General features: G+C 37.8%; 1 protein-coding gene across 1 annotated transcript; it reads left to right on the top strand.

The window, feature by feature from the left end:
* Window positions 1-1,059: 1,059 nt before the first annotated feature.
* Gm20815 (predicted gene, 20815) lies at window positions 1,060-3,980 on the top strand. Its single transcript, NM_001017394.2, has 2 exons — window positions 1,060-1,183; window positions 2,309-3,980. Exon 2 carries the CDS (start codon window positions 2,590-2,592, stop codon window positions 3,271-3,273), a length of 684 nt encoding a protein of 227 aa, NP_001017394.2. The 5' UTR covers window positions 1,060-1,183; window positions 2,309-2,589; the 3' UTR covers window positions 3,274-3,980.
* Window positions 3,981-24,275: the final 20,295 nt, after the last annotated feature.

The raw sequence follows: 24,275 nt of genomic DNA, 5'->3' as shown, positions 1-24,275 counted from the left end.
AGAATCTCAGATAAAGATCCTCCATCACATTGGCCTGTGGCCACACCTTAAGGAATGATTTTTTTTTTGATGACTGTTGTTGAAGGATCTAGCTCTCTATGGATAGTGTCATATCCTATGAAGATGATGTACAGGGTACGGTGGGGACCGTTGAAGGTACTGAAATGGATTTTTTTTGAAGAACTGAATATCTATGTGGCATGAACAATTAAAGTGTCCTCTAAATTGTAAGTAAATTTTATACATACCTGTGTCCAGTATTCTGTCTACACATATTTCAAAAGTAAAATTACCTCATCTATTTCATCCTGTTTTACTGCATTTAATCTATGAAATTCCTTATAATCAAAAGTGCTGGTAAATTTTAAAAACCTTTAAAATATGACTGGGAGATATCAGGTTTTTTTTTTAATTTTATCACTACTTTGTAAGCATGCCCAAGATCTATGTTGTCCTCTTACTTTCCAAAGAATCCATAATTCATGATAGCCATTGGTTTCAATACATGTCATTTAATCCTGTCAAATTCCAGGTTTGTTTGCATAAAAATAGTCCTCCTCTATCTGTGGGTTTTCATAAAGTGAAAATTGGTGTGCTATCCAGTGCGCAGCCTCAAAGAGTCTGACAATATTTATGATAAGAAGCACAGCTTAAAGATAACCAAGGGAAAGGGTAGAACATGAAAAATAACCACCATGGATGTTGTCAAGTCAGAAACCGAAGACTTTCTCAGAACGAAAATAAAAACAAAAATGAAACAAAACAAAACACAAACCAACCAAATAAATAAAAATTCAACAACCAAACAATAAAAACCATGCTAGGGTGAAATTCTTTGGCAGAATATTACTCAGATCATCAGGCCTTTCAGTTGGGATTTAATTTATTATTTCTAGGAGGCCATATGAAAAGGTAAATTCGAGATGCTGAACGTTTCTGAGTGTAACTAGGGAAGGAACCAGCCTGAGAGGGGTTCTATGATGTAAGCTGAACTAGGGTGATGTCACAGAGCACTGGCTGGAGGTTGCGCATCTATTCCACTTGGAGGCGCTAGAATCCATTCAAGGTGAGTTCACTATCTTCACAGTGGTGTGTCAAAGCCAGGTCATTTTTTCCCACAGGCTTTTGGTGCCTGGTCTGTATCAGGAGATAGAATCTTGACGACTAGGATATTTTTCTATGGGTAAGTACATTTATGAAGTAATTGGGACCCTCATAGCTACAGAAAGCTAAAAATTTTCTCTCCTACAGTGAGTTACTGTACATTCTACTTTCCCCATGTTTATTAGCAAGGGAGATGAATGGTCTAGGTTAGTTTATCTCCTGAATTTATTATCCTTGCTAACCATATCTAGATCACAATTCCACTAAAATGCCAAAGCTCCTGTTTGTCCATGTGCATGTTAGAAGTTATTAGTTCTAAAAGGCTGATATTGCCTCGACTTTTTAAGTTGTTCCTGAGTTCAGTGATGCAATGGCTTCATCGAATAATTCTGAAGCTGGGTCAGGAGAAACAATAAAGAAGGACAGTGGTGTGCTGTGTCCCTGGGAAGATATTTGTGAATGCAAGAACTTAGCTCAGAGCTTACACTTACAAGAGAATAATGGTGACCCCACTGGCCCTTTTTTTTTTTTTCTTCTTGATCATTGGGTGTAATAGTCATAGCACAACCTAAATTGACATAGAATTTCAAGGAGACGATCCTCATCAGAGGCAAATTTACTCAGGGCTGAAGAAATAAATGTTGATCTGAGTATGTTATTCTGAGCTCTAGAGAATTACTTGTTAATTTCACTATTTTTATTTCTTTGTTTCCCTTGTTTCTTTGTTTCTTTGTTTGTTTGTTTGCTTGTTTGGTTAATTTTATTTGAGTTTCTGAATGTTTAGATTTGGCTGTCAGGAGACTAACTGTGTAGACCAGACTAGCCTTTCTCTCACAAAGGTTTGCCTCACTCTGCCTCTTGAGTACTATGATTAAATTTATGGGTCACCAGCACTTCCTATTAACTTCTCCAATTGATTGTTTGTTTTGTTATTTTTTTGTTTGTATTTCTGTTTTGTTCGTTTTTCGTTTGATTTTCGTTTGTTTTCTTTTACTTGATGTTGTTGTTGTTGTTGTTGTTGTTGTTGTTGTTGTTGAGACAGGGTTCCTCTCTATAGCACTGACTGCCCTGGAACTCACTTTGTAGACCAGGCTGGTCTCTAATTTAGAAATCTGCCTGTCCTTGCCTTCTGAGTTCTGGGATTAAATGTGTGTACCACCATGGCTGACTTATTAACTTCTTATTTTTATAAAATTAATTTTAGGAGCTCAAAACTGTTTAGCATAATCTTCTTCACCTGCTCAGAAGTTCTCTTAGAGAAGAGTCTTGGTCCAGCATTCACTCCCAACCCATAACCATTGCCCATCAGGAATTCATATATATGACAGAGGCAACAGCATTGTGTCTGGTTTAAACGGGCAAGATCTTCAGTCCCAGGCAATGAGCAAGTATGATATTTGAAGGGAATGGAAGCCACAAGACAGTGTGATCTACCACAACAGGTCTACAGCCAGGTAGAAGACAATACCTCTGAAGAGTCTGAGTATGACATCACTCAAGAAGAAGAGTAGGAGGAAGCCTTCTTCCCAGGCCCTGGGGAATATTGTTGGCTGCAGAATTTCTCACGGGTGGAAGGAAGGTAATGAGCCTGTCACCCATTGGAAGGCCATCATTCTAGGTCAACTGCCAACAAACCCTTCTCTTTATTTGGTGAAGTATGACGGAATTGACAGTGTCTACGGACAGGAGCTCCACAGCGATGAGAGGATTTTAAATCTTAAGGTCTTGCCTCACAAAGTAGTTTTTCCTCAGGTGAGGGATGTCCACCTCGCCAGCGCCCTGGTTGGCAGAGAGGTACAACACAAATTTGAGGGGAAAGATGGCTCTGAGGACAACTGGAGTGGGATGGTGCTAGCCCAGGTGCCATTCTTACAGGACTATTTTTACATTTCCTACAAGAAGGATCCGGTCCTCTACGTCTATCAGCTCCTGGATGACTACAAGGAAGGTAACCTCCACATCATTCCAGAGACCCCTCTGGCTGAGGCGAGATCAGGTGATGACAATGACTTCTTAATAGGTTCCTGGGTGCAGTACACCAGAGATGATGGATCCAAAAAGTTCGGAAAGGTTGTTTACAAAGCTCTAGCCAATCCTACTGTGTACTTTATCAAATTTCTTGGTGACCTCCATATCTATGTCTATACTCTGGTGTCAAATATCACTTAAATTGAAAAAAATCACAAAGTACAGAAATATAAACTTATAGGATTGAAAAAAAATGTTTGTTTTCCTGTGTTGGGTACCTATGGGTCTTTGACAACCTCAGTATCTTTGTCAATAAAATTTGTTTTGTTCTAAAAATTAATACGTGTGACATGACATGCTTTTAGTGAACACTTTGTTGGAAGAGATGGACTATGGTGGAAAGAACATCCAAGGAAGATGAAAGTTGCAACGCAGGCTGTGAACAGTGCATACATCTAATATCACACAGGCTAAAATGGACAGGGTTAGATTCTGTAGTCTGCATTGTGAGCAAAAATTGGAGATATGACTTAGAGGAGCAGGGATGGCAGCAAAAAATGGATTTTTAGGAAGAAGCGGAGAAAGACGGGACATAGATAGAATCTCTGGTATGAAGTCTGAGGGAGAAACAACAAGTTGGGGAAAGAGTGATAGATAAAAGAAATGTGGCCTTGTTACTCAAAGTGCAACCCAGAAAACTGATCCAAAGAGATTCAGAAATCAGACAAAATCAGGTTTCATTTGAATAATGAAACGAAATGAAACTTGTCTCTCATTTTAAGATTTATTATCTTTATTTATATGGGTGGGAGTAGGGCATGAGATTGAGAGTATAGGTGACCACAGAGACATGAGTTGTCAGATCCCATGGAGCTGGCATTAAAGCTGATTGTTAACCATTGGATATGAATTCAAGAAAACAAATCCAGGTTTTTTACGGTACAATAGTGCTCTTGACAACATGGTCATCTCTCTATTCCCATTAAGATATCTTTTTAAGAAATCCAATATTAACATGCAGAAAAGAGACCAGGAAGAAGTTAAGAAAGATTAAATTGATGGTGACCTTTAAAAACAATAAAGGACACACAAAGGACTAGAGGACACTGAGGGACAAATGAATTCTAAGATGAAGTTCTCAAAATGTGAAGCAGGAGACCCAGGAAGAATAGAAATTTTGTGCAAATAGTTAAAATTGTGCATATCCACATTAGGTTCTTTGGTTTCTTAACAAATAGCCAGCCGATCAGGTCAAAGAGTAATTTAAAAGAGAAAATGAATAAACTGTGAGATAATATATGGTGGGGCGTGGATCCTGAGTTCTTTCCCTGTGCACTCTTTGCCTGGGATGAATCCTGTGATCTTTGGGAGGTCTATGTTGAGTGCCCCAGATGACCATCAAAAAGCTCCCACACTGGCCTGTTCCCCTGGCTCTCCTCCAAACATCTGACTCCCAACATACCTATGTACCATTTCAGCCTGTCTATTCCCTGGAAATTCCTGTCTCAAATTTATGTGTGACCTCATTCTCATAAAAGAGTGAAGGTGTACGCAATGCATATGTGCTGATCTCTTTTCTATGCCAGTTCTCTTGGGTTTCAAACTCTATGAGGTTGCCCAATATGTTGGTCACTACTCCTGAGTAGCCCCTGTGCTTCATGGGGGTCTTAATGGGTCCCATATGCACTCTGAGTGTTTCTTTTGTTTGTTTGTTTGGTTGGTTTTATTGTTGTTGTAGTTTTTTTGTTTGTTTTTGTTTTGTTTGTTTGTTTTTTTGTTTGTTTGTTTGTTTTTGTATTGTTTTTTTGTTTTTGTTTTTAGTCAGGCTTGTCATGGACTCAATCATTTGTGTTTTTTCTCTAGAATAAGTGGGAATGCCAAATGACTTGAAAATACTCTCTATTGTTGATTAATTTTGATATCTGGGAGAGTTTCTATGCTAGCTGGATGTCTAATTAGCGTTTCAATGCTGTGAAAAACCACTATGACTAAGACAACTCATTAGAAACATTTCATTAGGGCTTTTCAACATTTCATTGCAGTTTCAGAGTTTCAGTCCACTATCATCAAGGTAGTGAACATGCAAGTGTCTGGGCATATGTAGTGGTGGAGAGGAAGCTTAGAGTCTTCTGCATGCAGGGGTGTTGTCTTCCACACTGAGCAGAGATTTAAAGCCTCACAGTGATATGCTTCCTCCAAAAAGGCCACACCCACTCCTATAAGGCCACACCTCCTCATAGGCCAACTACATTCAGAGTGCCATACTGGTTTCATAGAAACTTGACAAGATCTAGAGTCTTGAAAGAGGAGGAGCCTCAGTTGAGAAAATGCCTCATTAAGATCAAGCTGTTAGGAATTTTCTTAATTGGTGGGAGAGGACACAGTTCATTGTGGGTGGTGACACCCTTGTGGTGGTAGTCTTGTGCTCCTTATGGAAGCAAGACTTAAGGAGCATGTCACTAAGCATCACCACTCCATGGCCTATGCATGAGCTTCTGGCTCCAGGAACCTGTGTTGTTTCAGTTTCTTTCCCAACTACTTTGATGATGAACAGCAATGTGGAATATAAGCTGAAAAAAACTTTTGCTATGGAATTAGCTCTTTGGACATGGTATGTCCTTACAACAATAGAAACCTTAAGTAAGACAATTTCTTAGAGAAACAAAATATCTAATAGTACCACTGTCACTTATCCTATAAGGACAAATAATGTGTAGATGTTTTATTTTAATTTAAAGGTAAGATATTCTCATGTATATAATGACATGCAATTGTTGTAGTTTGCTTCTTTTTCACACTGAAGAATACTAACATCAAACATAACTTGGGAATATAAGGGTTATTAGCTTACATGTTACAGACTATTACCAAGGAAGGCAAAACAGGAACTTGAAGCATTACCAGGAAAGAGTGCTTATTGCTTGACCCTATCTTAGTCATTGTTCTATTGCTGTGAAGAGACATCATGGATAAAACAAATATTATGAAACAAAGCATTAACTGCAGGCTTGATTACACTTACAGAAGTTTAGTCAAACATCAAGTCAGTGACCGCAGCACTGGAGCAATAGAGAACTATTGATCCTTAGACAGAAACAGATATTCTGCCATTACATTGGTTTCTTGAAAACTCAAAGACCACCCTTATTGACACAACCACTTCCTCCAATGAAGCCACATCTTCTCTCATTCCTTCTAATCCTTAAACACACTGCCAATCCCTGGTGACTAAATATCCATATATATGAATCTATAGGTGATATTCTTATTCAAACCACCAAAAATCATGTGGCTTGATCGAATATTTTATTTTAAGTACAGAGTAAAAGCATTCCTTTTATAAATGACTACTGATGAGCTTACCCACAGTTGCCTACCCTCACACATCGACCATCAAGGAAGAAAATGTCCCATAGACTTACCCAAAAACCAAGTGAATAGAGACAATTCTTCAATTGTTCTCTCTCCTAAAGTGACGCTAGATTGTCAAGTTGGAGATAAATAAAATCCCAGCACATTAAGGTTTATCCTGCTCCATAACCCACACAAACATTACTCATCACAATCTCCTCCTCCTGCCTAGGTATAGACCCACTTCCCTCCATGGCAGAAGTCAAGGGTAAGTACGTCCAACAGCAAGAATACTCAATAATAGGTGACAAGAAGTGAATATGTCTTATAGCCTCACAACACCGAAATTCTAATGTGTGTTACACTTTCTGGGAGACACCCCAGTCTGTCCAACTTGCTGCCAACTCAGCTTTGACCAGAAAAATTCTCATCAAGAAATCCAATGACTTTTAATTGATTTCTTTCTCCTGAGGGAATGGAGTGTTACCCCTTCATGGATGTTTTGGTGTCTGATTCATAAGTAATAAAACCCACTACTATTAACAGCTAAATCACAGGTGCTATGACAAATAACAACTCACATGAGAAGCATCACATTTGGTTAAGCCTTTTCAAAAGTTTTATTGGAGTTTGATTTATATACTAAATAAATCCATTGATTTATTTATTTTTAAGTGTGTAATTTAATGATTCTAAACACATTTCACCACTGTCATTTTTCACTCATTTTCTGGTACTTCATATGATATTGAAATCTACTAAAATACAATAGTGAATTCAGAAGAAAGACCAGTGGTGTGGGTAGCAGCAAAGTTCTTGAGTCTCAAAGACAACAGATACCATGGCTGAATATTTCAACTACAACAACTAGGTAACATTGGTTCTACACTTAGCATGCCGTTTCTAGAAAAAAAAATTAAAGAATTAAGCCATGTTTCCTCTGAACCTGACATGTTACTATCACAAATGAAAGAAGGATCCATGATCACATGAATATGAAAGGGGCATGAAGCAGCACAATTGTTCAACTTATTGGCAGCTAGTCAGCATTAAAACAAGAAGGGACCAAAGACAGTAAACAGCTTTGAAGACATGTCCAAATGACCACTTTCATTTACAAGTTTCTTACCCATTCCATGCACATCCATTGATTGATTAACTCATTAATTAAAGCCCTCAGGTTCCAATCACTTTTCAGAGAGCATATTGTACTACCTATGAACATTGTACTGTGTACCAAAGCCTTCATCAAAGTCCCATGACTGACATTTCAAAACAATTTAACCACATAATTCTTTATTTGAAACAAAGTGATAGGATCCATCTATCTCTTCAAGGATATCTCCGTTTTGTTCAAAAAGAACAAAAATGCAATGCAAGTTCAGGATATTGATCACCTATCCATGCATCTTAAACCCATAGGTTCTAGCCAGAATGTAAGGTCAGAAGTCTAAACTTCACCTATACTACAACTAACTCTGAAGATATCTAGCAATCTTTCTTTCTGGTACTTACCCACACCAAGTCTGCATTAAGGAATATGGTCTAGTGTGAGATAGTGCCAGCAGTTAATTGCAAAATCCCACTCTGAGTTGAGTTGTATGTAAACTCAGACATCTGTAATATAGACACACATGCATATTCACAAATACTCACAGAAAGAGGCAAGAAGTAGAGGAGCTGAATCTTAGAAATCCTCAAGGAAGAGAATGTAAATATTGTAAGGCACAGAGGTAAGAGAAAAACTGTGTCTTTCTGCACAAAATTAGGCCATTCTGTCTTCCATCACTGAACGGGAAGGCTCACTATCACTTATCGCTATCTGATAAGGTATAGACAGTTGATGAAGGATGAATAGTCGGTTTTCATCAAAGGTATTGACTTTGAATGTGATAGATTGTTCATTCTCTACTGGAAGCCAGATGTCCAAGAGTTTATGGGAAACACAAATGATTTGAATGGGTTGTAACAAAGGGGAGAAGACGAGATATGAAGTTGGCAGGAGGAGTTAGGTGGGAATGGGCCAGGTTTTGTTCTGGGAGGAGTTACTAAAAGAATTGGAAAGTAAATTCCATCAAAATATAGTCTATGAAATTCTCAAGGAATGAAGGAAAGTAGTTCTTAATATACCATGTCTGTACTGAACACACACAGACCACTTATATTGCCATCTTCTAAATAACAAATTCTTATACAGCAGTTTCAATACATTGAGGGCAAAAGTCATCCAGAGGTTATTTAAAATAAAGAAGAATCTGGGGAGATGTCCCAGGGGTAAAGCCAAGTGTTTGGTCAAACATTCACCTACAACACAAGTGCTTAGGAATAGGAGTGGCAGAGACAGAAGGATGACTGTGGCTTCCTGAATGTCAGCCTCACTCCTAGCTCAGCAAGAAACCCTGTCACAAGGGGAAAATTAGGGAGTGAAGTAGCAGAAAACAGTATACCCTTCCCTATCCTCTGGACTTACCTGTATATTTCTGTATGCATACACACATCAATATGATAACTGTATAAAAGAGGTTACTTTGCATAAATTATAGGCAAAAGCAATGTTGTTTTAACCTAGAGACCTGAAGACTTTTATATATTAATGGTCCTGGAGAAATTCTCCAGATATAGAGGATTGATATATCTTCTTCCTGTGCAAAAGAAACCTAAGTTAAGTGTGTGTGTCAGTGACTTTAAACACCTTTCTTCCTCTAGATTCCTATTTATACCACAGAATGGTCTGAAAATAATGAAAATATGAAAATAAGCCTTTTTCAGGGTGTTGCCTTCTTTTAAAATCATATTTATAATATTTTACTAAATCGATGGGAAATCTTCAGCTCCAAGGAACAATGGATTCAATCTTGTTGATTTCTGTTTTATCCCATTATGAATAATAATTAATTATACATCAACATTTCCCACGATTTGAACTAAATCAGGAATAAGGGATATGTTTTCATAAAAATAAGTAATGCCAATATCGTTAATCAAGTAGAAATGTGTGTGTGTGGGGGGGGTGGGGTGGGGTTAGGATGCTTTTGGATTATTTGAGAATGATGGCTGATCAGAAATATGTTATGCAAATAACCCTACCCTGAGAGAAATGAAAAGTAATGATATAAACTATATTACCAAGTGTCATGGCCACTTATTAGTTGATATCATTTTCTTTTTCATTCCTTTATTCGTTTGAATAATTGTGTGCCACAGATGATCACACGTACAAATGTGTTAGTTTTCCGGGTGATGGGCTGTTTAGAATGAATTAGGAGTTGTTTTATTATTAAAGGAGATTTGTCACAGAGCCTTGAAATATCAAAAACCCATCAGACTCTCTCTCTCTCTCTCTCTCTCTCTCTCTCTCTCTCTCTCTCTCTCTCTCTCTCTCTCTCTCTCTCTCTCTCTCTCTCTCCCTCTTTCATTACTCTCTGCCATCTCCATCATAAGTTGTTCGCTCTCAACTACTGCTCTACATGTTTTGCCTCTGTGTTGCCATGGTGTCTACCATGATATCATGGACTTGCCCTCTGGAATTCTAAGACCACAATTAAATGTTTCCTCTCATAAGTTGGTTTGGTCATGATGTCTCTCACAGCAATAGAACAGTAACCAAGACATACATACTCCTGTTTATTTTTTGAAACATTCTTTATTTCTTTCATTAAAGTTACCTTTTGTCCATTGAACAGTTTTAAGAATAATGTTAATGGGCCCAAATAAATAGTGCCAATAAGTGTGGCACTCTCAGGAGGTGTGAAATAGTTTCTTGAGGTGTGACATTGGTGGAGTAGTTGGGACACTGATGGAGATGTGTCTTTGTTGAGTTGGTGTGAATTTGTTGGAAGAAATGTAACAATGTGGTGGTAGGCTTGGAGGTCTGCTGTCCTTAAGCAATCCCCAGTTTGACACAGTCTCCATCTGCTTCCTGTATATCAAGACCTAAAACTCATCTCCTTCTCCAGCACTTTGTCTGTCTGAAGGCTACCATGTTTCCAGCCATGACAATAATGGAGTAAACCTCTGAAAAGAATTTACAAAGTGTTCAAGATTTACTATGATCCTGGTGACACTTCATGGCAATAAAACCCATACTAATACTCACATAAACACTCAAAAACACATTTGATGTTTTGTGGGAACAGACTTTAAGGCCCTCTGCCTACTGCCTGGAAGCTATTCATTTCCAAGCAGCTATCAGATGAAGATATAGAACTCTCAGCTCCAAATGAACCATGCCTGCCTGGATCCTGACATATTCTTACCTTGATGATAATGGACTGAACTTCTTAACCTGTAAGCCAGCCCCAATTAAATGGTTTTCTAATAAAACATGCATTGATAAGTGTGTCTGTTTACAGCAATAAAATCCTAACACACACATGTACATATACACCTAGATATACTGAGTCACAGACACACACACATGGAAACATTCACACACACACACACACACATTCATTTACAGGGACTTTAGATTCAGCCAGTACCCATGCAATTTCATTGTGGTGTTGAATACATGTGTTTGTGGAACATGACTATTGCTCTTTCTTTTAGGAGTTATGTGGATTAAATCTGCACACTCACTTCATTCCTCTTCAACATCAGAAATCTCAATTTAAAGAAAGTGAGATAATGAGAAGTAGTTTTAGATACCTCTCTTTTTTTTCCTGTGAGTAGCTTCCACTTCAAGTCACCAAGGAAAAATAAACATAACAGGAAAGAAATTCATATTCAAATGCTCTTGACAAGCTCATAATACATTCTCCATAATGAATATAAACTTTTATTTAGAATTCCCAAGGAAATGAGACTTTTGAAAAATCCTTACTTTCAGATAGGCTTTGGTATTTCATTTCCCTGTAAAAGAACACCAATGTAAAAAGACAAAATCTAGATTGCTTTGTGCACAAGTTGAATCAGAAACATTTGATAATGTGCATACAGGGACTCACCACATTTTTACAAACATATATATATGTATATATTATATATATTGGGGGGGGATGAAAGGAGACATCTGGAGAACAATAAGACCCTCATTAAGATTTAACATTCCTGAAGTCAAGTAATAACATCTAACATCATCAATAACAACAACAACATAAACAACAAGAATAGATGTTCATTAGGAAGAATTTTTTTAAATAACCTTCCATTAGCCACATAAAGAGGGGGCATGATCCATCTGCAACACTTTATAGATACTTATTACAATTACCACTATAATTTTTAAAATAATACGGTTTTTTAAAAATGAAATTGAAGTAAAATAGATTTTTCAGCTGTTAAAAGGGGGAAAATGTGTTCTAGAACGAAATAAAGAGTGTAAGAACTAATTGATTTTTTAATAAAGAACATCCTTATAACTCATGTGTCAGTAAGTATCAGGATTATAATGCAGTTGATTTTCTCATCGTAGAATAATTTTAATGTGTTTGAATATTTCCAGTTGTAAGAATGGATCTCAGAATTTTCACAAGAAGAAGACACCAAGTAGTTCCTCACTTTTGTTTCAAAAGTCTTAATTCCTTTTTTGCAGAGTCCCAGACATTCCAGGGAAGGGTTTGAAACATCCAACATCTTCTGAGACCATAACCTCAGAGAGAAGCTACCTTTCTTAGTAAATGGAACTAGGAAAGCTGAAAAGATCCATCAAATCGCTTTAGAACAAAAATGGCAGCTGGTTCACAGAACAAGATATCATTTAGCAACTCAGCCAAGAAATAAGAGGATTTGAAATGATAATAACACAGAGTAATAAAAACCACTATGCAGTTGTAATTTAATCGTATATATATACTTTGGACAGAGAAAGCAATCAAATCTTGGGATCTCTCTGCTCAGCCCAATGAAACTCTGGGTCATGCTGCAGATGTCCCAAGTTCATGGCTCATCACAGATACTGGAAGTCTCTGGGAAACTAGAACTACATCACGTAAGTGCTGTGAGTCCAAAGACATGATTTCAGAAATTGTTCAAGTCCTCATCTTGCTTGAAAAAAAATCACATACCACCAGAAGTAATAAGTTCATGGTATCAATGTCAACAGGTAAGCAGTACTAACGAATATCTGTTAAGCATTGGATTGTTACCAACTCAAATGAGGAGATTATTTTTAAATTTAAATGCAGTTACATTTTAATAATTTGTAGTAATGTTAAGTGTCCAGTGTGAAACTGTGGGTGTAGGGGAAGTTGGTGAAGTGAGAGAGAACATGGACGGAAGAAGGTTCTGTGCTCTGTGAAGGCTGACATGGGAGGAGTGAAGGATAACTACCATGCATACCTGATTGTACATCTGGCTGAGTAAATCCACTGAAACTACACGGATGGGGGTGAACTAGGGGAAGACAATGGTACCAGATTCTTTGTCTCTGGCATCCCATATTGGGCCTAAAAAACATAGACAGTATAATGTTTTAGAGCTTTATTTTAGACAGCAGGGAGAAAAAAAAGAGTAAAAAGATTATTAGACTTGCCATGGCCAAAAGGAGAGATGGGGAAAGTCATAGAAGGAAAACAGAAAGCAAATTAGAGAGTAAGAAAGGTGAACGCTTAGAGAAAGAGGTAAAAGTTTACAGAGAGTAAGGATTGTAAAAGTTAGAGAGATAGATAGATAGATAGATAGATAGAGAGAGAGAGAGAGAGAGAGAGAGAGAGAGAGAGAGAGAGAGAGAGAGAGAGAAAGACTGATGTAGGGCCAAGTAGCCTCTCATATATTGGGCTTGTTATCTTGCTGTTGCTAGGTAACTAGAAGTTATCTAACCTGAAGATCAGAACCTTTGGTCATTTTGTATGTGACTGCTAGCCATTAGCCACTGCAGGGCGGGAGTGCTTGTGGGTATGGTAACTTTACCAGGAGCCAGGGTTCCAGAAATATGGAGGAAATGCCTTCCTTCCCATGTAGGTAAAAATTACGACCCATTAGGTTTCATCAGGTTTAAGGACTTCAGCATGACTGGAGACCAGGCATTTTGTACATAGCACAATGCCACAAGCTCAATGATCAAATTTAACTCTAGCCTCCAGATTTTGTGGTATCTCAGGCAGAACACCATCAGAGAGGATGTGAGTTTGAAACTCTGGAGACTCCCACCAGAAGAAATCAAGGCATGGAGGTGGGGTGGGGTAAAATGATCTTAGAAGAAATCTGTAAAACAGTGAAAGGACAATTGAAAAGATATATGGAAAAGACCAGTAACAGGGGATGCCTCAGGAGACCATCCTTGTTTTCATAGCTTGGCAAGACAAAATTCAAATGACCAGTAGTACTGGAGGAGAGTCTGTGAATGCATCAGGGAGGGTAGGGTAAGGGTAGGAGGGAGTGAGGGAGGGTGAGATAGAGAAAAAAGTAGAAGGAGAAAAAAAAAGAGAAGGAGAAGAATATGGAGAGGAAGAGGAGAAGAAGGAATGGAAGAGGAATGGGTGGAGCAGAATGACAAGGAGAAGGAGAAGGAAGAAGAACAAAAGAAGAGGAAGAGGAAGAGCAAAAGGAAGGAGGAGGATTTGGAAAAGTAGAAAAGGAGAAGGTTAAATAAGGAGGAGAGAAGGAGAGAAGAAGAATGAGAGAAGGAGAAGTCAAAGGCATAGAAGAAGAAGAAGAAGAAGAAGAAGAAGAAGAAGAAGAAGAAGAAGAAGAAGAAGAAGAAGAAGAAGAAGAAGAAGAAGAAGAAGAAGAAAAAGAAGAAGAAGAACGAAACAGGAGTAGGAGGAGAAGGCAAAGGAAAAGGAGAAGCAGAAGGAGAAAAGAATAAGGAGGAGAACGATAAGGCAAAGAAGGAAAAACAATAGAAGAAGAAGGTAAACAAGGAGAAGAAATGAGTTGAGATGAGAGGCATAGATAGACAGACAGAGACAGAAAGACAGAGAAATTTAGACATACAGAATGAGACATGCACATATACATTCACACAGAGACACACAGGTAGGCACAGAGACAGAGAAAAATATACATAGAAAGAGAGACATGCACAGAGACATTCACAGAGTTACACACATTCACACAACTTAATTAAGAAGTATTTAGAAAAATATATCTATGAAATCACGAGGATATTAAGTACTAAATTATGTGAGCAATGAGGAGGAATGAGATCCAAACAAATTTTGCAAGTCCTCCAACATTCTCCATGATTCCACACAGCTTAAGCTGTGGGAGTATCAGTTATAGGGCTGTAACTTTTGTTTTCTTCATTTATAATTTACTGTGAATCTCCTTTCTCCACCATTCAATATGGTCAGTAGTTTCCATGTCGAAGGACTTTCCAATGCATGGCATCTAGTGAGAAAGAGAAAACAATTTTAAAAAAGAGTCTCTATGCTAGAGCCAACTGTACAAACAATTCGTAGTTATTCTCCAAATGCAGGGCTCAAAGAACACAGAGGCTCCTCTAGCTGGTGCACAGATCTTAAGATTGGCCCCACAGCATCACTGGGAACATATTGGCAATTCTCACTCAGGTCATAAAGCTATGGAGCATTCCAATTTATTGAGTTCCAGAGAAAAAGCCATTTGGAAGCTTATCTCCCTAAAATTGAAGTTTACACTGAAATTTATGAAAAGTGAGAATAATTTTTAATGTGAAAAATCATTCCACACACACACATTAAAAAAATACATGAAGGCAAAATTGACAGCAATATATTTGACACAACACCCACCCACACCCACCTACACACACCCACACACACACACACAGAGAGAGAGAGAGAGAGAGAGAGAGAGAGAGAGAGAGAGAGAGAGAGAGAGGGAGGGAGGGAGGGAGGGAGGGAGGGAGGGAGGGAGGGAGGGAGGGAGGGAGGGAGGGAGGGGGAAGGGGAAGAGGTGGAGAGACAGATGTACACTTACAATACTTATTTTTAAGTCAAGTTGTCAAAACTCCTGACACAATCAATGTTCAGGAAGAGATGTATATGGCAACACTCACGAGGGACAGACTATCATGATAAAGACAGCATAGGAGGAAACAACAAGTTCATCTGTGTCATTGAGAGCCTGAATGGGCCCTTCTCACATTTGGTTGGATTTAGAATCCAAGATTTAGTTCAGAACCACCCAGCTCCCTCCTTCTTGCCCCACAGATCTACTTCTGCTAGGGCACAGTCACAAAGGTTCCACAACATTTCTAGACAGTTTTCCCAGTTTTAGACAACTGGGACTGTGGGAGAAATAACCCCCCCCAATCTTAATTAAACTAAGCCACACAACTGCAAAATATATTTGAAAACAGTTTAAATTCCATTTTGGAAAGAGAACAGAGAGCTCTACTTTGAAATGGACTGAATTAGTCTTTAGGTTCCATTGTGCACCCTAAATGAAATATATTGTAAAAGATTCCGTTTTCTATGTAGCAAGTGAGGGCTGAAAACAACACACTAATGGAGATAAAATGCAAAAAAAAAAAAAAAACCAAACTGGGAAATATAGTAACAATTCAAACTGACTGTGTGAAAAACGATGTATTTATACACGTTAACTGTCCTATTGACCACAGTGTCAGTCATCATTGTGTTAAGAGATCCAATCTAGTGATTAATCATCACGGTTTGACAGTAAAATCTTTAGGCTCAATACAGCAGACATTAGCTGAAAAATGATTTACAAGAATGTAATGCCCTTTGGTGTCTTCTCTGTGAATCTGTTGTATGGATGCCCTGTCGTTGGTTGTTTTAGTTGATGGTGTTGTTTTAAAATAGATATATTGAATGCAAAAGCAAGTGGCAGGAGCCCAAAAGGTCTTTGCATCCTCTCTATCTCCTTCCCAAAACTTTCTAATTTTCCCAATCCCCACATTCATTCAAAAATTCAGAAGTTCAAAAAATACAGAAACTCATTCATCATCTTTACTTTGTGCTTGCATGCTGGTTGCAATTATCTTGTAAGCATTAAATATTAGGCTAACATACTGCCTATGTTCAACAGGGTTTCATTGATGTGAAGAGACATCATGACACAGGAAACTCTTATAGGGAAAACTTAATTGAGGTTGTCTTACAGATTCAGAGGGTCAGTACATTATTATCTTGGTAGGAAGCATGGCAGCATGAAGGAAGAGGAGGTGCTGGGGAAGGAAGTAATTGGTCTATATCTTAGTCTGAAGGCAACAATGTGGAAGCTTGTGGCCACATTTAGCAAGGAAGAGTATCAATTTTTGTCACTGGGCAGAGATTGTGCACTACATAAAAGCAAGCCTACACAATGATCCACTTCCTCAAACAAGCCAACACATTGTAATAGTGCCACATCCCATGGGCAAAATATATTCTAATCAACACACTGCATCATAGGAAAATGGCAGAGAGAAATAAAGAAAGATACTGCATGATTGCATTCCTCTGGTCACAAGTGCAACATACCTACACGCTTATATGCACACACAAACACACACACACACACACACACACACACACACACACACACATGCCTATCTGATGTGCATAATAATAATGTGCAGTCTAGGGTCCTGGGCAATTTGATTGGACCAGGCGATGTGTTCCACTCACCAGAGGTCTTAGGATCCCGTGGAGGATCCTGTGTGGGTCCTTGTGGGTGTCCACAGAATCCCCCAGTCCAGGGACCATGGTGCTCCCTTGATCTACTTCTGTTGTCCAATTGCTCTGTCTAGGATTTCAAGTGATATATTGAATAGATAGGAAGAAAGTGGGCAGCCTTGTCTAGTCCCTGATTTTAGTGGGATTGGGTTTAGTTTCTCTCCATTTAGTTTGATGTTGACTACTGTTTTGCTATATACTGCTTTTATTATATTCAAGTATGGGCCTTGAATTCCTGATCTTTCCATGACTTTTATCATGAATGGGTGTTGGATTTCGTTAAATGATTTCTCAGCATGCAAGGAGATGATCATGCGGTTTTTGTTTTTCAGTTTGCTTATATAGTGGATTACGTTGATGTGTTTCCTTATATTAATCCATCCCTGCATCCCCGGGATGAAGCGTACTTGATCATTATTGATGATCTTTGTGATATGTTCTTAGATTCAGTTTGCATGGACTTTATTGAATATTTTTTGCATTGGTTTTCAGAAGGGAAATTGGTCTGAAGTCCTCTATTTTGTTGGGACTTTATACGGTTTATTTATCAGAGTAATTGTGGTATCTATAGAATGAATTGAATAGGGTACATTCAGTTTCTATTTTGTGAAATAGTTTGAGGACAGTTGGAATTAGTTCTTTTTTGAAGGTCTGATAGAACTCTGCACTAAACCCATGTGGGTGGTCCTGGGCATTATTTGGTTGGGAGACTATTAGTGACTGCTTCTATTTCTTTAGGGGATATTGGGCTGTTTAGATCTTTATTCTTATCTGGATTTAACTTTGGTACCTGATTTCTGTCTAGAAAATTGTCCATTTTGTCCAGGTTTTCCAGTTTTTTTAGTATAGCCTTTTGTAGTAGGATGTGATGATGCCTAGGATTTCCTCAGGTTCTGGTCTTATGTCTCCCTTTTCATTTATGATTTTGTTAATTAGAATACTATCCCTGTGCCCTCAAGTTCATCTTGCTAAGGGTGTATCTAACTTGATACTACTTTCAAAGAACAGGCTCCTGGTTTGGTTGATACTTTGAATAGTTCTTTTTGTGCCCACTTGGTTGATTCCAGCACTGAGTTTGATTATTTTCTGCTATCTACTCCCCCTTGTAAATTTGCCTCCTTTTGTTCTAGAGCTTTTAGGTGTGCTGTCAAGCTCTTAGTGTGTGCTCTCTCTTGTTTCTTTTTGGTGGCACTCAGAGCTGTTGGTTTTCTTTGTGGGACTACGTTCATTGTGTCCCATAAGTTTGGGTATATTGTCCCTTCATTTTCATTTAACTCTAAAAAGTGTTGAATTTCTTCTTTATTTCTTCCTTGACCAAGTTATCATTGAGTAGAGTTTTGTTCAGCTTTCACATGAATGTTGGCTTCCTATTATTTATGTTGTTATTGAAGATCAGCCTTCCTCCATGGTGATGTGATAGAGTGTATGGGATACTTTCAATATTTTTGTTGAGTCCTGTTTTGTGACTGATTATATGGTCTATTGTGGAGAAGGTACCATGAGGTGCTGAGAAGAAGTTATATGCTTTTGTTTTAGGGTAAAATATTCTGTAGATATCTATTAAATCCATTTGTTTCATAAATTCTTTTATCTTCAATGTGTCTCTGTTTAGTTTCTATTTCCCTGATCTTTCTATAAATAAGAGTGGGTTGTGAAGTCTCCCTCTATTATGGTGTGCAGTGCAATGAGTGATTTGTGCTTTACTAAAGTTTCTTTAAAGAATGTGGATGCCATTGCATTTGGAGCATAGATATTCAGAATTGAGGGTTCATCTTGGAAGATTTTGCCTTTCATGATCATTAACTGTCCCTTCTTGTCTTTTTTGATAACTTTGGGTTGGAAATTGATTTTATTCTATATTAGAATGGCTACTCCAGCTTATTTCTTCAGACCATTTGCTAGGAACATTGTTTTCCAGCCTTTTACTCTGAGGTAGTGTCTGGTTTTGTCCCTGAGGTGGGTTTCTTTTATGTAGTAAAATGTTGTGTATTGTTTATATAACCAGTCTGTTAGTCTATTTGTTTTTATTGGTGAATTATTTCCAGATTAAGGCAACTTCAGACCAACTTCTTTTATGCATATCAATGCAAAATACTCAATAAAATTCTCCCCAAACTAAAAGGGCTATTAGGTCATTTTCTGATAGTCAGAACTGCAATGAGAACTGCCAGTTTTCCTAGTGTCACTGGCTAATTGCTCTTAGATAGTAACTAGGCCTTCTCCTATTCAGAGCACATTCCAAGAGGTTGTATAACAATTAACCAAAGGTCATCAGAAGGGAACTAATGATTTATTATAGGTTCTAGGGTAAAAGATAAAATATTGATTGGGTTTACCTATACAAAACTTCACTAATATCATAGTTATGGTTTGATACCTTCAGTGAACCTGTTGATCTGAGATAGTTGATGAACTTTGTAACATGAGGTCATGTATTCTGAAATATTTATAAGTGCTGAGGACAAAGAAACAAGGAAAATCGAGAGAGATTTTTTTTTTTTTTGCCTTTCTCCACTTAGACTATTTTTTTTTCCTTTTACTCACTTAGAAGATTTTTTCCCTTTCCGCACTTAGGATCTTTTTGCTTTTGCCCTTATATAACTTTCATAAAAATATTTTTATAACTTAGTAATAACTTCTATAATCACTTCTCTAAATTCCTTCTCTTCCAGTGACATCTGGCTTGTTGGCTCAAAGTTAGAGCCCAGCAATTCCTGCTGAGCTAGAAAAAAGGCTGCATTGCTTAATCCTCCTCTGTTAGGCTACAGGTGTTAATCACCTAAGCCAGCCTACACTCAGAAAAACCAAGTACTTTTTAGAAGTTATCATCAGCATTTCAGTACAATTTGAGAGCTAGAAAGCCCTGAGACACTTCGATTTTAAAGCCATTGCCAGGGTCCTACTCTGTGACTCCACTGCTATCCCGGCTCAGAGCAATCCTGGACCTCAAACTCTAGTATAGAGAAGTAGTGATAAAAGACAAAAAAACAAAAAACAAAAAAAACCTACATGGTATTGATACATAGACTGACAGATGGATCAGTGGACTAGAACTGAAGAAGAACCAGAAAGAAAACCACACATTTATAGACACTTGATATTTGGAAAGAAGCAATATATATATATATATATATATATATATATATATATATATATATATATATATGTGTATATATATATATATATATATATACATATATATATATATATATATAACTGCATATAACTGTATATATACGTATATATATATATATATATATATATATATATATATATATATGATGGAAAAAAGAAAGGATTTTCAATAAATGGTGCTGTTCTAATTTGCAGTCTGTATGTTGAAAAATAAAAATAAATCCATACTTATCACCTTGCACAAAGCTCAGTTTCAAGTTGATCAAGATTATCAACATAAAATAAGATCCACTGAATCTAATAGAAGATAAACTCATTGACACAGAGAGGGAAATGTCCTAAAAACTACTTCCATGGCTCATGCTCTAAGATCATCAATTCATAAATGTGACCTCATGAAACTGGAAAGCTTCTGTAAGCAAACCATATAGGCAATGGGACTAATCATCAACCTACAGACTGGAGAAAAAAATCTTAACTAACCTCACATCTGATAAAGGGCTAATATCCAAAATATATAAAGAACTCAAGAAATGAAATAAACCAATCAAATATGGGGTATATATCTAAATAGAGATGTCAAGACAGAAGAGTCTAAAATGGCTAAGGAACACTTAAAGATATGTTTAAAGTCCTTAGTGCTCAGGTTAATTCAAATCAAAACAACCCTGAGATTGTACTTTACACCAATCAAATTGGCTAAGATCAAAACCTCAGATGACAGCACATGTTCGTGAAAATGTGGAGAAAAAGGAACACTCCTCCACTGCTGGTGGGACGGAAGCAGGTACAACTTCTTTGGAATTCAGTGTGGAGATTCCTCAGAACATTGGAAATAGGTCTACTTGAAGACCCAGATGTACCACTCTTGGGCATATACCAAAAAGATGTCCCACCATGCCCCAAGGCACATGTTTTTCTATGTTCATAACAGCCTTGTTTATTATAGCTAGAAGCTGCAAATAACCCAGATGTCCCAAAACAGAAGAATGGATACAGAAAATGTGGCTCATTTACACAATGAAATACTACTCAGCTATTAAGAAACGAAGACATCCTGAGTTTTTCAGGCAAATGGATGTAACTCGGAAATATCATTCTGAGTAAGGCAACTCAGAACCAAAAGGACATGCATGGTATATCCTCATTAATAAGTGGATATTAACCAAAAAATTGCAGAACACCCTGTATTCATTCCGCAGAACTTAAAAAAGTTATCAAGCCACAAGTCCCAAGTGAGGACACCTCAATCCCACTTGGAAGGGAGAAAAAGAAATCACAGAGTGGGTGGGGGTGGTGGGAGGGTCTCAAGTGGGGATGGGGACCAGGAGTACTAGAGAAGAACATGATCAGGTATTGGTTAGAAAAAAAAAACTGAAGCCCTGAGGTACAGCAGAAAGAATGAAAACAGGCAACCTATGGAGGTATGGCGTTGGGGACCTCCCAGAATGTACCAGAGCCCTGGGAGGTGAGAGACTCTCAGGACTCAAATGGAGGTATCTTAGATGAAATGCCCTACAGTGGGGAGTAGGAACTTGTAGATGGGAAGCAGGAACTTGAAGAATCCACATCCAGTAGAAAGATAAGGAAGGCATGAAGTGAGTGATGGGGTTGCCATCCCACGTCAAAAGTTCTGACCCAGAACTATTCCTGTCAAAAAGAACTTCAAGAACAAAAACAGAGAAGAGCCTGATGGAAATGAGGTCCAGTGAATGGATCAAGGTGGGGCCCAGCTTGGGGAAAGGCCCCAAGGCCTTACACTACTACTGAGGCTATGAAGTGCTCACAAAAGGGGGCCTATTATGACTGTACCCGAATGACCCAAAAAGCAACTGGAAGAGTCAGGTGCAGATATTTACACCCAACCAATGGATAGAAGCTGCTGATCCCTCTGGTTCAATGAGGGAAAAGCTGGAAGAAGCTGAGGAGGAGGGCAACCCTGTATGAGGACAAGCAGTCTCATTTAACCTGGATCTCCAAGACCTCTCTGACACTGAGCCACCAATCAGGCAAAATATACAAGCTGACATGATGCCCCAAACACACATACAGCAGAGGACTGCCAGGTCTGGGTTTAGTCAGAGAAGATGCACCAAACCCTCAAGAGACTGGAGGCCACAGACAGTCTCTTGGGTAGTTCTGGTGAGGTGGGGGTTGAAGACAATTTTGTGGAATTGGTGGGCGGTGGTATGGAATGTGGAACAATCAGAGGGGGGACCTAGAGGGGTATAACACCTGGAGTATGAAGAAAAGATTAAATAACTCAAAAAAGATAAATAAATAAATAAATAAATAAATAAATAAATAAATAAATAAATAAATAAATAAATTCTTAATGAACACTGGCTTTTAAAGGTTTCTTTCTTTTGAGTACTCTCTCTCTCTCTCTCTCTCTCTCTCTCTCTCTCTCTCTCTCTCTCTCTCTCCTTTTTCCTCTTCCTTCTCTTCCTATTTCTCACTTGCTGCTTTGCTCCAGAATATTTATCAACAGTCACCTATTATTCTACCTATGTTTAGAAGGGGTGAGTCTCTGCCTCTTTAAGGTATCTAAGGGAGTTTTTTTTTTTTCCTACAAAATTAAAATGAGAGTATTGTCCTGGAAATTTCCCAATGCTTGTTTTGTAGTGTGTAGCACTTTCCTGATACTTACAGAGGAGTTCCTATTAATTGAAAATTTTGCGTCTGTGTATCAGAGGGAGAACAATAAATGGAGAAAGAGAGGATAAGGTGGGAGTACTCATTGTTTTTTAATTGCTGAGAAATAATCTATGCACTAGACACACCAGTGCTTTGGTCATTTCCCAGATAAAACACCTGCTTTTAGCTATGAAGGATTACAAACAAATATAGTAAAAATATGTAAGTATATTTTTGTGAGAATATGTTTTCCATTGATTTAATTATCAGAAATAATATTTTTCAGTCCTGTACTTAATTTGTGTAGCCCCTAGATATGAAACCCTGAAATATGTGTACTTGGGGTTTGAAATATATTGAGATAGCTATCCAGGCGTTATTCTAATCTATCAGAACAATGTATGCCAGTTATAATAAGTATATAATATCCCTAACATAATTATTGAATAATATATAGATAAAGCAAGATTTCAAACTTTAGCCCTTAGAGATGCCCAGACAAAGATAGCTGATAATATATAACTCTGAAAAGATAGTTAATAAAATTTATATTTGTCCACTTTGGTGAAGTAAAACCCCTCTGCACAGATATTTCTTTCATGATATAGAATAGAGGTCCTAACTGTCACAGGAACAGATTTATATAGTTTGTCAAAGAATTCTTTACAAGATTACAAAAGAGGTCGAATATAAATGACATTGTCTTTAGTTGAATTGACCTTTTATAAATAGAAATTTGACAAAAAATAATATTTACTCTATGGGTGCTTTCAAAAATAGAATGGTTTGCATGGAACAAGTTAGTATTGGAAGGATTAGAAGTTCGAAGCTATCCTTGGTTACATACTAAGTTGGGGCCAGCCTAGTCTATATGACATCCTGTCTGAAAATATGAAATTACTGGAACCAGTAGTTTATCTTTATGAATCCTATACTTTGGAGACTGAATCATGAGCAATATCAGAAGTACAAGGTCTATCAGTACCAGAAAGTATAAAAAGAATTTCCCCAAACAAAAATAATTTAAGAGTTATACTTAGTGGCATGATTATGTTGCCAGGGAATAAAAGCACTTTGAGTTTAGAGTGGTCAGTAATGAGGAGTGAGTATTGCTCTTACACAGGACTCACATTGGTTAGCTCACAGTCACCTTTACCTTGAGCTTCAGGAGGCCTCTGGCACCTGTGGGCATGTGCATTTCCTTACATACATATGTACGTACGAACACATACACACACACACTCACACACACACACACACAAACACACACACACACACATTTAAATAATAGGGGAAAGTACTTTGCTTTATCTATCAGTTTAAACGAAGTTTGAGTTGAATGTACTTAAAAGAGGTGCCTCATAACCAAAGTATGAAATCTGCTAGTCTTCCACAAATTAGGTGACTCAGAGCCACTACTCAAATAAATTACACCCTATAAAATCAAATAACCCCATTTAAAAATGGGGCTCAGAACTGAACAATGATTTCTCACCCGAGGCATACCGAATGGCAGAGAAGCACCTGAAAAAATGT

The sequence above is a fragment of the Mus musculus genome, chromosome Y (assembly GCF_000001635.26).
Source record: "Mus musculus strain C57BL/6J chromosome Y, GRCm38.p6 C57BL/6J".
Taxonomy (NCBI): Eukaryota; Metazoa; Chordata; class Mammalia; order Rodentia; family Muridae; genus Mus; species Mus musculus.
This window is presented reverse-complemented; position numbering and strand designations above follow the sequence as displayed.

Excerpts from the sequence above, each read along its gene's own strand:
- Gm20815 (NM_001017394.2), top strand. The coding sequence starts at position 2,590 with ATGACATCACTCAAGAAGAAGAGTAGGAGGAAGCCTTCTTCCCAGGCC.